The following is a 16,593-nucleotide window of genomic DNA, read 5'->3' on the forward strand; positions in this document are numbered from 1 at the left end:
CAAAAGACTGCGCCAAGCTCCTCAGTCTGAAAAATCATATTTATAAGATACATACCTCACCTACATTAAGCATTTCCATCATCTGTAAAACAAGATATAAAAAGGTTAATTATTTTCAAACCATAATGTTGTTGGCTTGTATTTTGTGCTCACTTTCATTACACTTACACCTTCCCACAGACATTTGTGGGTTTCTGCATGTTAAATCCTGAAACATTGCAGCAGTCTCCATAATCAAAGACCCCTCCCACCAGTTTATCCTCTCTTCCATCGGGCAGGAGATGCAAAAAGTCTGACAACATGGACTAACAGATTCAAAAACTGCTTCTTCCCTGCTGTTACCAGACTCCTTCCTGAATGACCCTCTTATGGATCGACTGATCTACAGGCATCTTCTCGACTGAGTAGCACTACACCCCGTATGCTTCAACCTATTAATGTATTTACATTCAAATGAAAAGATTTTTTAAAATCTCTAGTCATAATTAAAATCTGAAGGATTTCACATACAACCTCCCCATTATCCCGAATGGAAAATGCTAGCCATTAATAAGCACAAATTCTGGTCTGTTTTAGGCACTTCCCCAGGTTCAGTGACATCAGTTGCTCCCATTAGTTTAATTGTGCGGCCTCTTTTTCCAAAAGCTGGACTTCCCCTGGCTCTTTGCATCTCTTTTTCTAAAATAAAGCTTAATCTCAGCAGCAGCCTTTGGACAGAAGTGGCTACTACCATTCCATCTCCCTTCCCCCCCACCTCCCCAAAAACAAGAGAACGTGGCAATAATCCTTAGAGTTCACATGGAAAAGAAATGTCAAATAATTTTTCACTATTCAGAATGTGAGCTTAAGATATTCTGTCAGAAGCCTATTACACACTATCCGTCCTAGTTTGTGCACTTCACGCCTTTAAGCAAGGTTTAATTTAGAGCTCATTTTAAAGAGATAATCCATGGATTCTTTACTTGGCAAAATGATTAAGGATGCTGATACGTGACAAGATTCTTGGGACATTGAAATCGTTGCTATCTAATCATCTTATCGACACAATGGGGGGATTGTCTCAGAGGCACAGCCTCTCTAGTCAATGAAGTGTTAGCCACCTCGCATGCTCTTTTCAGGTACCAAGAAGCGCCATGGCAAACGCATTAAATCTACTGCTTTCGTATGGAAATTAGCGATGTCTGAAGTCCTGTGCAGACAGAGGCGTTCCAATCCGACGGCGCCGTGTTGCTGTTACCTCCGGTCGTCTCACTTTGTCCCAGGCACCACCAGCAGCAACACTCTCACTGCAGACAGGCCAACAACCGCTTACCCTTCCCACAAAAGAAATGTCCCAACTGCGGGAAATGGTTAAAAGTGCAAAAGATTTATCCCAGATGCGAACAGGTGAGTGACTTATGAATTAAATCGGGATCGGCTCGCCAAAGTCCTCTGCAACGACAACGTAAAGTGAAAGCAGACAGCTCTTCTACAAGGTCCTAGCCTCTCCCCTCATTTAGCTGTAATGAAAATTAAACAGCGAGATTTAAGAGTCCCAAACACTGGAGCAGACAATATTCAAACACTAATATCAGTCGTCGCTCTCGAAGAGATTCGACATGTTGGATTTGTTCCTCAGAAAGATTCCCAATGTTCCACAGCACAGGGAGTGAGCGGAAATGTTCCAGCGATGCCGGAAATGAGTGGAATTAGAGCTAGTCAAGGGTGCAGTGCAGAAACCGGCTGGGAAGAATACCACCCCGGCCTTTAGGAGCGTCAATCGCATAAGAAACGTGTCATCACAGAACAGCAGCCATTGGCAATATTGATACACAATTCCGCGTAATGCGCTCATCAGGAGACAATTCCCAAAACTGACTATTATGTTTCTGTGTTGTGGTTGTCTTCATTACAAAACACCTTGTATGATTTATTGCCAAGCTCAAGTGAATAATTTCCACTTGTTTCATTGCAAATTGGAATAGTTTCATCCATCATTGCTCAGTTTACAGCCACTCAAGTAGGTAGATCCGGGCGTCTGCCATTTTTCTTTGCCCACAAACTGTTGGGAGATCTATGAAAGAAATCCGAATGGACTTGCCCTCTGCTACCCTCTTTCCATTCTCGCTAGAACCACAATCAGCATGTCTTTGGATTGTGGACGTGAACCTGCATTTTCCTTTCTATGATGTGCCATGCCAACATTTGAATGCATTTAACCTGAGCACTTTCACATAGGATGTTCTTGTGTGCAAACTGGCTTATGTGACAAAAATGATTATATTTCAAAAGTACTTAATTGGTTGAGTTACTTTGGGACAAAAATAAAAATGCGGGAAATACACCACGTTTTTATTACGGATTTAATAATAATCTTTCTTAGTGTCACAAGTAGGCTTACACTAACACTACAATTAGGTTACTGTGAAAAGCCCCTAGTCACCACATTCTTCCGCCTGTTCGGGTACACAGGGAGAATTATAATAGCACGTCTTTCGGGACTTGTGGGAGGAAACCGGAGTACCCGGAGGAAACTCACGCAGACACGGGGAGAACATGCAGACTCAGCTCACTGACCCAAGCATGAATCAAACCCGGGACCGTGGCACTGTGCATCCAGTATCCACAATATTTTGCTTCTGTAGAAACACTTTTCGGGTAGTGCTATATTCCAGTTATTTTAGTCCCCTTTTTCCACTTCACACCCTTAGACCTGGGGAGCACGGCAGCACAGCCTTAATGTAAGCCTACTTGTGACAATAATAAAGATTATTATAGACCCACTAGTCTCTGCCAGAGTTAATGCTCCACACGAGTTCTCGCCCCCCGCCCCCCCCCCATTCCTCTTGATTTTGTCCAAGGATACCCATTAATAAAGCACGTTTCCCGACCTCAAGACTGACATTTCTCTACATCAGTGACTAAACTTTAATTGGCTGTAAAGCTCTTTGGGTTATCCTGTGGTCCTGAAAGGTGCTGTATAAATGCCGGGTTTTTTTTTTAAACACAAACGGATTTCAATTGAAGTGCAATTCCAGATAATTGCCACAAGGTGGCAGAATCTTCTGTTTTATAATCTTCCTTAATAATAATCTTTATTATTGTCACAAGTAGGCTTGCATTAACACTGCAATGAAGTTACTGTGAGAATCCCTTAGTCGCCACACTCCGGCGCCTGTTCGGATACACTGAGGGAGAATTCAGAAGCCCAATTCACCGAACAAGCATGTCTTTCGGGATTTGTGGGAGGAAACCGGAGCACCCAGAGAACGTGCAGACTCCTCACAGACAGTGACCCAAGCGGGAATTGAACCCGGGACCCTGGTGCTGTGACCCTAGGTTTGCACTGAGTGCTGAATTTGGTGCATTTGAGTGCTATAGTGAGAGTTTGGCGACTGAGGGAGTTAGGTAAGGAGGGAGTAAGGTGCTCCTTTCATTTCATTTCCGCAAAGAGCGAGAAGGGAGCCAGGAGTTTACAGAGAGTGCAGCTGACTGGGAGCAGAGTCGGTGGGCGGAGGTCCAGTTGGTCCACAGGGCAGCTATATTCTGTAAGGTAAGAGGGGATGGAGGCTAGGCCAGTTGTATGCTCCTCCTGCAGGATGTGGGTGGTGAGGGATACCACCGGTATCCCCGCTGACTATACCTGCGGGAAGTGCACCCAACTCCAGCTCCTCAGAGACCGTGTTAGGGAACTGGAGCTGGATGAACTTCGGATCATCCGGGAGGCAGAGGGGGTTATAGAGAAGAGTTACAGGGAGGTGACCACACCCAAGGTACAGGACAAGAGTAGCTGGGTTACAGTCGGGGGAAAGAAAACAAACAGGCAGACAGTGCAGGGATCCCTCGTGGCCGATCCCCTTCAAAACAAGTATACCGTTTTGGATGCTGTTGGGGGGAATGACCTACCGGGGGAAGGCCCCAGCGGCCAAGTCTCTGGCACTGAGTCTGGCTCTGGGGCGCAGAAGGGAAGGGGGGAGAATAGAAAAGCAATAGTAATAGGAGATTCAATGGTTAGGGGAATAGATAGATTCTGTGGTCGCGAGCGAGACTCCCGGAAGGTATGTTGCCTCCCGGGTGCCAGGGCCAGGGATGTCTCGGATCGTGTCCTCAGGATCCTTAAGGGAGAGGGGGAGCAGTCAGAAGTTGTGGTGCACATTGGTACCAACGACGTAGGTAGGAAAAGGGGTGTGGAGGTAATAAACGAGTTTAGGGAGTTAGGCTGGAAGTTAAAAGCCAGGACAGACAGAGTTGGCATCTCTGGTTTGTTGCCAGTGCCACGTGATAGCGAGGCTAGGAATAGGGAGAGAGTGCAGTTGAACATGTGGCTGCAGGAATGGTGTAGGAGGAAGGGTTTTACGTATTTGGATAATTGGAGCGCATTCTGGGGAAGGTGGGACCTGTACAAGCAGGACGGGTTGCATCTGAACCAGAGGGGCACCAATAGCCTGCGAGGGAGGTTTTCTAGTACTCTTCGGGAGGGTTTAAACTAATTTGGCAGGGGAATGGGAACCAGATTTGTAGTCCAGCAACTAAGGTAGCCGATATTCAGGACGCCAAAGCATGTAGTGAGGCAGTGGGGAAGGGAACACTGACAAAGGAGAGTACTTGCAGGCACGGAGATGGGTTGAAGTGTGTATACTTCAATGCAAGAAGCATCAGGAATAAGATGGGTGAACGTAAGGCATGGATCGGTACTTGGGACTACGATGTGGTGGCCATCACGGAAACTTGGATAGAAGAGGGGCAGAAATGGTTGTTGGAGGTCCCTGGTTATAGATGTTTCAATAAGATTAGGGAGGGTGGTATTGTTAATTAGAGATAGCATAACAGCTGCAGAAAGGCAGTTCGAGGAGTATCTGCCTACTGAGGTAGTATGGGTTGAAGTCAGAAATAGGAAAACTCCTTGTTGGGAGTTTTCTATAGGCCCCCCAATAGTAGCAGAGATGTGGAGGAACAGATTGGGAAACAGATTTTGGAAAGGTGCAGAAGTCACAGGGTAGTAGTGATGGGTGACTTCAACTTCCCAAACATTGAGTGGAAACTCTTTAGATCAAATAGTTTGGATGGGGTGGTGTTTGTGTAGTGTGTCCAGAAAGCTTTTCTAACACAGTATGTAGATTGTCCGACCAGAGGGGAGGCCATATTGGATTTGGTACTTGGGAATGAACCAGGGCAAGTGATAGATTTGTTAGTGGGGGAGCATTTTGGAGATAGTGACCACAATTCTGTGACTTTCACTTTAGTAATGGAGAGGGATAGGTGCGTGCAACAGGGCAAGGTTTACAATTGGGTGTAGGGTAAATACGATGTTGTCAGACAAGAATTGAAGTGTATAAATTGGGAACATAGGCTGTCAGGGAAGGACACAAGTGAAATGTGGAACTTGTTCAAGGAACAGGTACTAAGTGTCCTTGATATGTATGTCCCTGCCAGGCAGGGAAGAGATGGTCAAGTGAGGGAACCATGGTTGACAAGAGAGGTTGAATGTCTTGTTAAGAGGAAGAAGGAGACTTATGTAAGGCTGAGGAAACAAGGTTCAGACAGGGCGCTGGAGGGATACAAGATAGCCAGGAGGGAACTGAAGAAAGGGATTATGAGAGCTAAGAGAGGTCATGAAAAATCTTTGGCGGGTAGGATCAAGGAAATCCCCAAGGCCTTTTACACATATGTGGGAAATATGTGAATGACTAGAGCGAGCGTAGGTCCGATCAAGGACAGTAGCGGGAGATTGTGTATTGAGTCTGAAAAGATAGGAGAGGTTTTGAACGAGTATTTTTCGTCAGTATTTACAAATGAGAGGGGCCATATTGTTGGAGAGGACAGTGTGAAACAGACTGGTAAGCTCGAGGAAATACTTGTTAGGAAGGAAGATGTGTTGGGCATTTTGACAGGATATATCCAAGGATTCTATGGGAAGCAGGAGATGAAATTGCAGAGCCATTGGCAATGATCTTTTCGTCCTCACTGTCAACAGGGGTGGTACCAGGGGATTTGAGAGTGGCGAATGTCGTGCCCCTGTTCAAAAAAGGAAATAGGGATAACACTGGGAATTACAGGCCAGTTAGTCTTACTTCGGTGGTAGGCAAAGTAATGGAAAGGGTACTGAGAGATAGGATTTCTGAGCATCTGGAAAGACACAGCTTGATTAGGGATAGTCAGCACAGATTTGTGAGGGGTAGGTCTTGCCTTACAAGTCTTATTGAATTCTTTGAGGAGGTGACCAAGCATGTGGATGAAGGTAAAGCAGTGGATGTAGTGTACATGGATTTTAGTAAGGCATTTGATAAGGTTCCCCATGGTAGGCTTATGCAGAAAGTAAGGAGGCATGGGATAGTGGGAAATTTGGCCAGTTGGATAACGAACTGGCTAACCGATAGAAGTCAGAGAGTGGTGGTGGATGGCAAATATTCAGCCTGGATCCCAGTTACCAGTGGCGTACCGCAGGGATCAGTTCTGGGTCCTCTGCTGTTTGTGATTTTCATTAATGACTTGGATGAGAGAGTTGAAGGGTGGGTCAGCAAATTTGCAGACAATACGAAGATTGGTGGAGTTATGGATAGTGAGGAGGGCTGTTGTCGGCTGCAAAGACATAGATAGGATGCAGAGCTGGGCTGAGAAGTGGCAGATGGCGTTTAACCCTGAAAAGTGTGAGGTTGTCCATTTTGGAAGGACAAATATGAATGCGGAATACAGGGTTAACGGTAGGGTTCTTGGCAATGTGGAGGAGCAGAGAGATCTTGGGGTCTATGTTCATACATCTTTGAAAATTGCCACTCAAGTGGATAGAGCTGTGAAGAAGGCCTATGGTGTGCTAGCGTTCATTAACAGAGGGATTGAATTTAAGAGCCATGAGGTGATGATGCAGCTGTACAAAACCTTGGTAAGGCCACATTTGGAGTACTGTGTACAGTTCTGGTCGCCTCATTTTAGGAAGGATGTGGAAGCTTTGGAAAAGGTGCAAAGGAGATTTACCAGGATGTTGCCTGGAATGGAGAGTAGGCCTTACGAGGAAAGGTTGAGGGTGCTAGGCCTTTTCTCATTAGAACGGAGAAGGATGATGGGCGACTTGATAGAGGTTTATAAGATGATCAGGGGAATAGATAGAGTAGGCAGTCAGAGACTTTTTCCTCGGGTGGAACAAACCATTACAAGGGGACATAAATTTAAGGTGAATGGTGGAAGATATAGGGGGGATGGCAGAGGTAGGTTCTTTACCCAGAGAGTAGTGGGGGCATGGAATGCACTGCCTGTGGAAGTAGTTTAGTCGGAAACATTAGGGACCTTCAAGCGGCTATTGGATAGGTACATGGATTACGGTAGAAGGATATAGTGTAGATTAATTTGTTCTTAAGGGCAGCACGGTAGCATTGTGGATAGCACAACCGCATCACAGCTCCAGGGTCCCAGGTTCGATTCCGGCTTGGGTCACTGTCTGTGCGGAGTCTGCACATCCTCCCCGTGTGTGCGTGGGTTTCCTCCGGGTGCTCCGGTTTCCTCCCACAGTCCAAAGATGTGCAGATTAGGTGGATTGGCCATGATAAATTGCACTTAGTGACCAAAATTGTCCTTAGTGTTGGGTGGGGTTACTGGGTTATGGGGATAGGGTGGAGGTGTTGACCTTGGGTAGGGTGTTCTTTCCAAGAGCCGGTGCAGACTCGATGGGCCAAATGGCCTCCTTCTGCACTGTAAATTCTATGATAATCTATGATGAATCTAGGACAAAGGTTCGGCACAACATCGTGGGCCGAGGGGCCAGCTCTGTGCTGTATTTTTCTATGTTCTAATGCTAACTGCTGTGCTACCGTGCCTCCCTTTACAATTTAAGTCCTGTTAAAAGTAGAAGCATTGAGCAAAAGTGAAATAATTTTAGTAACCATGGAATTCAATAACTGTGCACAGAGAAATGTAAGTAAACTATTTAAACACAAGAATCTGAATAAGTCATTTGTGACCATATTACACACGCAACAAAATAAAGACAACCAGAGTATGATTTTCATTTTTAACATGTTGCCAATGAGTCCCTCTATATAAACAGAAATTACATTACGATTCTGCTTTTGCTTTTAATAAACAAGCTATAACTTTGTGAGCCTGTTGAACAGAATTAGGAAACAAATGGAAAATGCTGCTGGAGGAATACATGGGGAGATGAAAGTGAAGTTTATTTTTTATTATACATTTAGAGTACCCAATAATTTATTTCCAATTAAGGGACAATTTAGCATAGCCAATCCACCTACCCTTCAAATCTTTGGGTTGTGGGAGTGAGACAGACACGAGGAGAATGTGCAAACTCCACACGGACATTGACCCTGGGACCGGGATCGAACTTGGTACCTCGGCGCCGTGAGGTAGCAGTGCTAACCACTGCACCACCGTGCCACCCTGAAAGTGAAGTTTAGTTTGGAAAATGATCTGAGATGATTTCAGAAGTTAAATTAATTGGTGAGAGGACGGTTTGAATTATAATTAAAACAGACAAACACTGTTGCTTCTAATACAAATGATGAAGAATATGATTTGTGAGATCTTTCTGTGCAGAAATTGACTGCCACATTACAACAGCAACTACAGTGCACAAGTGGCTATGAGGCACTTTATTAATTGGAATCCTTGTGAAAAAAATAAGAGTGGGAGGAAGCTCGAGCAGAGCATGAACACTGGCATTGACCACTTGAACTGTTGTGTACATTCTATGTCCCTGTGATTCCATGTAAAAGTGACGTCCACGTAACTTGTGGTCAAGATCAAACCTTAGCTAGTAGACAGGAACAGCTAACATGATAAAAGATGTGGAGAACCACCACATGAATCATCAAGGTGAAATACATTCAACAGCATTAAAGTGACGAATTGTAAAGCTTCGAAAACAACTGCAATCCCGGAAGAAGAAATATCTTTTTGATCACAAAAAAGCAGGGAGAGCTGAAGAACTCCACGACCCAATTTATATTCAGAAGTTACGCTGTAAATACTAGCCTTGCGACTGAGTTCATCCTATTTCAACAACTAGGCGCAGTTGGCAATTGTGGATGACCCCACATGTGCAAATTTCACCTGTTCCCAGTTACCCTGGAATAATAAATGCAATGTTTAAAGCAACTGTGTATGATGAGATTGTGACTGGGGCTTTGCCATTTGCCACATGTGCATCATTGGCCTTTAGGAGTTGTAGCCACTTAAAATGGCCAACTCCCGATTTAAAATAGCGAACGGCAAGGGCTGATGGGAAAGTCAGCCAACAAGACAAAAACCAGCAGGTTGGCTGTGTATTTACCTCTGGAAAGGCCAGACAATATCAATACCAGCAACCATCAGCATAACAAAACAACAGCCATCTGCATACTAATGAGCAATCCCCAGGAACAATAAGCAACATTTAGACACACAAAGCAAAACCAGACTCCTCGGCGCCAGCAGGAGCCTACACAAAAGGAGGTGAACGAGCACCTCAAGTCTGCCCATCGATCAGGGAACCGCTCCAGCATTGGAGAAAATCGAACCAAGCGATTGGGACAAAGTCCAATCACTTGGGACCAGGTACAGGGTCCGCCCCGAAAGGCGGGAAGCCCCTGGGGACTATAAGAATTGAGCCCCAAGTTCAAATCGCTCTTCTTCTTCACTTCTTCGCTCCTCTTCAGCTCTTCTTCCTGCCCGGGTCACCCAGCAACAACAAACCAACATTGACCGTGACCGGAGCAGTGAAGATCGAACTCGTAAGTTTAATTCAACGCTCGCTATGAGATAGGCGCTCCTAGCTACCAATCTGTACCAACTTCGAATCCCGCAGGCTCAGAACCCGAACGAAAGGCCATTTGTTTCCCTGACCTGGTGGGCCTGTTCCAAGTTAAGTATAGGCCTGTTAGTTGTAGAAGTAGCTTAGACGTAGGATTTGTACATGAGTAGCGATTACTGTGTATAATAAATGTGCTTTGATTTAAATCTTACTAATCGGTGTATTGGATTATTGATCATTACTCGGACTTGAACCACGTGGCGGTATCATAAAGATACCTGGCGACTCAAGAGCAAAGGTAATAAAACAGAGCAATTGAACTAAGGCAAAGTTAGCCACAGAGTATGCTGAGAGATCAGTCTACTCACAGGCAAGACTCCTCCAAATCTAGCTGCCAGTGGTCTTCAGCGTGTTAGAAAAATCTTTTTTGTCTGATGTTAAACTGAGGCCCAGGTATAAAGAAGATTATGAAGTTCTGCTGGGCTCCCAGTCAATTATTTATCCTACAACCAACATCACAATTTATTTCACCACTGTTTCTGTGTGTAAATTGGCTGTTCCATCTGTCTACATGACAACAGCAAGTACATTTGGTGTGAAATGCTTTATACAATCCTGAAGATATGAAATATGCTTTAAGTCTGTTTGGATGGATGTCAGAGTGGAGGGAATTACTGAGGGAGAAAACTGCATCACTGAGTGACAGCAGAAGTCATCTATCATTTATGAGTGAATACATATGGATCACATAAAGGCAATCGACAGTCAGAAAAGCAGTTTCTTGTTGGCAGCATGTCAACAGGCTAAATCTCAACTATAGAGCTCCCTTTGTGAAGTGTAGGCGCACAAACTGTAAGCTGTTTTCTATTTGTTCTTGTAATTCTGAAACATCACATATATGTAAAAGGAAAAACATACAAGACTTAATTAACTAATTTTTAAAAAATGTAAAATACCCAATTCCTTTTTTTTCCAATTAAGGGGCAATTTAGCATGGCCAATCCACCTACCCTGCACACCTTTTGGGTTTTGGAGGTGAGATGCACACAGACACGGGGAGAATGTGAAAACTCCACACGGGCAGTGACCTGTGGCCGGGACCGAACCTGGATCCTCGGTGCCGCGAGGCAGCAGTGTTAACCACTGCACCACCATGCCGCCCATATGAACTAATTTTTTAACATCATATTTTACATCCCGTCCAGCTCTATTTCCTGATCTTGAAAAGAGATGTCTTCAGTGGGGACCTTTTAGAGAGATACTTAATCAAATAAACTAAAAGAACACTTGCAGATGAACAGGGACTGAAGGACAAAAGGAACGCAGTTTCCGGATGATGCAGTCCAGACAAGCATCAAGAAAGGGCAGCACGGATCCAGGGTCGCAGGTTCGATTCCCGGCTGGGTTACTGTCTGTGCTGAGTCTGCACGTTCTCCCCATGTCTGCGTGGGTTTCCTCCGGGTGCTCCGGTTTCCTCCCACAGTCCAAACATGTGCGGGTTAGGTGGATTGGCCATGCTAAATTGCCTTTAGTGTCCAAAAAGGTTGAGTGGGATTGCGGGGATGGGGTGCTCTTTCCAGGGGGCGGTGCGGACTCGATGGGCCGGGTGGCCTCCTTCAGCACTGTACATTCTATGAAGATGTCTTCGCACAGTGGTTGATCAACAGCTGGAATGGTTGTGTGAGCAGTGATTAGAAACATAGAAAACAGGAGCAGGAGGAGGCCATTCAGCCCTTTGAGCCTGCTCTGCCATTCATTATGTTCATGGCCGAACATCCAACTCAATAGACTAATCCACCTTCCCCCCCATATCCTTTGATGCCCTTCGCCCTAAGTGCTATATTGAACTGCTTCTTGAAAACATACAGGGCACGATGCTCCTCAATAATTCCTAAGTTCATTTGGGCGGGAGTTTCCGGCAGGTTCCCCCCCGCTATTCAATAACACTTTGACGCTTTTTTGGATCATGAGGAGTTTCCCACGGGTTTAGGCCACACTTAGGGCACGATCTTCCCAAAACGAAACAAAGTCCCCGAACGAGCGTGTTTAGCTGTGTGTTTCCCGGCACCTCCAATGCCGAGAAACACGTGGCTATTCACTGCGACTCGCTTTGAATAAGAGGCCTGAACGGGAAACGCGCAGCCGGGGCTGCACATGGCCCCATTATTTACAATGAGGAACTCCCCGTTGTAGCGAAAGGGGACACCATTTAAAACTGGTGTCCGATCGCCGAGGCCCCCAAAAGAATCCCTGACCTCTCCCTCAGCCCGAACGCAATATGGGGTTGTCCCCTGGCCCACCCCCGCACCGAGCAACCCCAGCCCAATCGCGCTACAAAGAATGCTAGCTTGACACCTTGGCAGTGCCCCTGCCAGGCTGGCACCCAGGTGGCACCACCAGGGCACCACTCTGCCCAAAGGGCATGCAGCTGGGAGCCTCCAATCCCCTTGGAGATCCCCACGAGTGCCGTTCCATCTGGTCCCCCGTTTGTGGGGACCAGTTTTTTTTTCAAAAAATATACTTTATTCATAAAATCTATCATAAACATTACAGAACATTTTGAATTGTCTGGACTACATTTCCATCAGAGTTACACATTCCCTTGACTTTCTTCCATTCAATTTTGATAACCTTACACACATATCGCTCTTTACGTTACAATTCCTTCTTAAACATTTACATTGTCATGTTTCTTTTATACATTGGAGTGTTAATGACCCAGACCGAGGGGGGTTTACACTGCTACCGCCCCTCGATGTCCATTTGCTGATAAGACCATACACAGTAGTCTTTCCCCATTGCGCCTTGGCGGCAGCTGCCCCAAGTTTGAGTGCGTCCCTCAGCACGTAGTCGTGGACCTTGGAATGTGCCAGTCTGCAACACTCGGTCGAGGACAGTTCTTTGCACTGGAAGATCAGCAAGTTCCGGGCAGACCAAAGAGCGTCTTTCACCGAGTTGATGACCTTCCAGCAGCAGTTGATGTTTGTGGGGACCAGTACAGGTGCTCACCCGAGGACCCGAGGTGATGAGATTGAATCCCAAAGCCTCAGGTACCTTGGGAATTTGCATATTAGAGTAAGGCTTACTGCCTCACTCTAATATGCAAATGTATCAAAAAGTATTCACCTTGCAATGTCTCACGATATTGCGTTGAATCGCGCGAGGCGGTGGGAGCCGGGTAAATAACGGCCACATAAAATGCTGCTATGTGCAACTTCAGCCATGCATTCCCCGCTGAGGCCCATTATACACCACAAGCCGTGTTGTATAGCTATGCGTTTTTCAGCCCTGCGAGCAGCTAAATACACTCGCTGTGGGACTTTGTTCCCATTTAGTTGAATCATATTGGTGAGGCCTCAGCACTGATTCCTGTGGCACTCTACTAGTTACAGCTTGCCATCCTGAAAATGACCCATTTATCTTTACTCTTTTTCTTGATAGCCCGTTCTCTATCCATGCCTTGCCCCATATTTAAAAAAAATCTTGTACAGTATCCTTTTATGTGACATCCTATCAAATGCCTTTTGGAAATCCAATACATTGGGCGGAATTCTCTGTTCCTGAGACTAAGTGTTGACACCAGAGCAGGATTCGTGGACTTGCATGACTGCAAAACTGGCACCGTATCTGGACCGATTCAGCGATTCACTTGAGGGGCTAGCACCAGTGCCACGTGGAAACAATCGATTCCAATGAGAAACAGTGCTGGATTTGCCAGATCCGTGATTGACACTCAGGAGGCTGACAAACTGCAGCTGCATATACACACTTCACTCCCCACACACACACTTATCCCAGCCAACAAGACGGCACTGGTTGTGCTGGAGCGCGCTCATCCCACTGATAGGTTGACTGGGGCCTGAGGGCATCTAGGGGGGTGGCCTGAGGGGACACCCATATGATTCATGGCCCTAAGTTCACAGTGGGCTGTCAGTGGCATGCGCAATTGCATGGCTGCCTTGCAGGATGCGGCAATGGTGCTCAATGCCCGTCCATCCTGACCCCACAGCCTACCTCCTGGCCACCCCTGCTATTGCCCCTTGCCCTGGCTGAAGCCGCCTGGCCAGCGACACAACTGTCAGCAAACTATGGCGATGTTGGACACTTTCCGTACCCACTCTCTCCCGCAGCAGCCACGGCGCCTGTTTCATAATTTTTAAAAGCAAGTGAACCTCATCGCCAGAAATTCCCCCAGTGGAGGCAGAGAATCGTGGAGGCTGCAGAGAATACCAGGTCAGGCCCGCTAATGATATGCAAACGGTGTTGACTGTATGTGCGGAGTGGAATGCATTGGCACCACTCTCGAGGGACTGGAGAATTGTGATTTGGCGTGAAACCGGCACTCACCACGATTTCGGCATCAAAACCAATTCTTCGCCCAATTGCGTTTCCCGATTCTGGCATCAACCGACAGAGAATCTTGCCTTTTACATCTATTGATTCCCCTTTATCCACCATGCTTGTAACATCCTCAGCAGACTCTAATAAATTTGTCAAACTTGACTTCCCTTTCACAAAACCATGTTGACTTTGCCTTATAGTATTATGAATTTCCGCACTGTTGCTTCACAACGCCAGGGTTTCGGGTTTGATTTTCGGCTTGTGTCCCTGTCTGTGCGGAGTCTGCACGTTCTCCCTGTGTCTGTGTGGGTTTCCTCCAAGTGCTCCGGTTTCCTCCCACAGTTCCCAAAAGATGTGCGGTTAGGTAATTTTGGACATTCTAAATTCTCCTTCAATTGCCCGAGCAGGCCCTGGAGTGTGGTGACAAGGGGATTTTCACAGTAACTTCATTGCAGTGTTAATGTAAACCTACTTATGACAATAATAATGATTATTATTATTATATATGTGCTGCTGCTCTCTCTTTAAAATTCTAGCAATTTCCCCAATGACACGCGTTAGGCTGACTGGTCTATGATTTCCTGCTTTCTGTCTCCATTCTTTCTTGGGATGCTTTTTGATTCTTAAAGATAAGAGGCATAATTCTCAGTTTAGGAGACAATGTTTATAATCATCTAGATAGGAATAATATGATCAGGGATAGTCAGCATGGCTTTGTGAAGGGTAGGTCATGCCTCACAAACCTTATTGAGTTCTTTGAGAAGGTGACTGAACAGGCAGACGAGGGTAGAGCAGTTGATGTGGTGTATATGGATTTCAGCAAAGCGTTTGATAAGGTTCCCCACGGTAGGCTATTGCAAAAAATACAGAGGTTGGGGATTGAGGGTGATTTAGAGATGTGGATCAGAAATTGGCTAGCTGAAAGAAGACAGAGAGAGGGTGGTGGTTGATGGGAAATGTTCAGAATGGAGTACAGTCACAAGTGGAGTACCACAAGGATCTGTTCTGGGGCCGTTGCTGTTTGTCATTTTTATCAATGACCTAGAGGAAGGCACAGAAGGGTGGGTGAGTAAATTTGCAGACGATACTAAAGTCGGTGGTGTTGTCAATAGTGTGGAAGGATGTAGCAGGTTACAGAGGGATATAGATAAGCTGCAGAGCTGGGCTGAGAGGTGGCAAATGGAGTTTAATGTAGAGAAGTGTGAGGTGATTCACTTTGGAAGGAATAACAGGAATGCGGAATATTTGGCTAATGGTAAAGTTCTTGAAAGTGTGGATGAGCAGAGGGATCTAGGTGTCCATGTACATAGATCCCTGAAAGTTGCCACCCAGGTTGATAGGGTTGTGAAGAAGGCCTATGGAGTGTTGGCCTTTATTGGTAGAGGGATTGAGTTCCGGAGTCAGGAGGTCATGTTGCAGCTGTACAGAACTCTGGTACGGCCGCATTTGGAGTATTGCGTACAGTTCTGGTCACCGCATTATAGGAAGGACGTGGAGGCTTTGGAGTGGGTGCAGAGGAGATTTACCAGGATGTTGCTTGGTATGGAGGGAAAATCTTATGAGGAAAGGCTGATGGACTTGAGGTTGTTTTCGTTGGAGAGAAGAAGGTTAAGAGGAGACTTAATAGAGGCATACAAAATGATCAGGGGGTTGGATAGGATGGACAGTGAGAGCCTACTCCCGCGGATGGATATGGCTGGCACGAGGGGACATAACTTTAAACTGAGGGGTAATAGATATAGGACAGAGGTCAGAGGTAGGTTCTTTACGCAAAGAGTAGTGAGGCCGTGGAATGCCCTACCTGCTACAGTAGTGAACTCGCCAACATTGAGGGCATTTAAAAGTTTATTGGATAAACATATGGATGATAATGGCATAGTGTAGGTTAGATGGCTTTTGTTTCGGTGCAACATCGTGGGCCGAAGGGCCTGTACTGCGCTGTATTGTTCTATGTTCTCCCGCCGGAGCTGAATTGCAACAGTTTTACGATCCCCTTGGAATCCTGCAATCGGGCTGCCGTCTTGAGCAGGCGGCCCGAGAGCAAGGATCCGCGGCCGCCCCCTCCCTCCGCACCACAAATAGGCCACCCGCCCCCCCCCCTCCACTGCACATTGGCCGTGACTCCCCCTTCCCCACTGCACAGGAGCCACCCCGCACCCCCAAGTGCGGGGGTGACCCAAAACACTCCCCCGGGAACCTTGTAATAGGGAGACCCCCCCCCCCACAGGGAACCCTATAATAGGGGTATACCCCACAGAGACCCCCTGCCTAAAGGGACCCCCTTCTCAGGCCCCCCCCCAAACACAGCCCCTCCCCTCCAGAAAAGGGACCCCTGTGAGGAAGCTGGAGAGCAGTCCAGACAAGGGCAGTGATGGGGGTCTCCCTATTTCAGCGGTCCCTCTGGGGGGTGGGGGAATGGGGGTGGCGGGTCTGGTAGAGGAGGCGTGGGCAGGCAGTACATCATCATGTACATTAATGGGCAGCACGGTAGCATAGTGGGTAGCACAATTGCTTCACAGCTCCAGGGTCCCAGG

General features: G+C 46.5%; 1 protein-coding gene across 2 annotated transcripts in view; it reads right to left on the reverse strand.

Annotated features, from left to right (window-relative positions):
• Positions 1 to 16,593, reverse strand: part of lhfpl3 (LHFPL tetraspan subfamily member 3) — a 485,068-nt gene that overhangs the window by 14,775 nt on the left and 453,700 nt on the right. For both annotated transcript variants that reach the window (XM_072471307.1, XM_072471308.1), the window contains one exon: positions 56 to 82. In XM_072471307.1, the coding sequence (XP_072327408.1) occupies positions 66 to 82 (17 nt within the window). In that variant the 3' untranslated portion in view covers positions 56 to 65. The remainder of the gene's footprint in view (positions 1 to 55; positions 83 to 16,593) is intronic.

This window comes from Scyliorhinus torazame, chromosome 13 (assembly GCF_047496885.1).
Source record: "Scyliorhinus torazame isolate Kashiwa2021f chromosome 13, sScyTor2.1, whole genome shotgun sequence".
Lineage (NCBI taxonomy): Eukaryota > Metazoa > Chordata > Chondrichthyes > Carcharhiniformes > Scyliorhinidae > Scyliorhinus > Scyliorhinus torazame.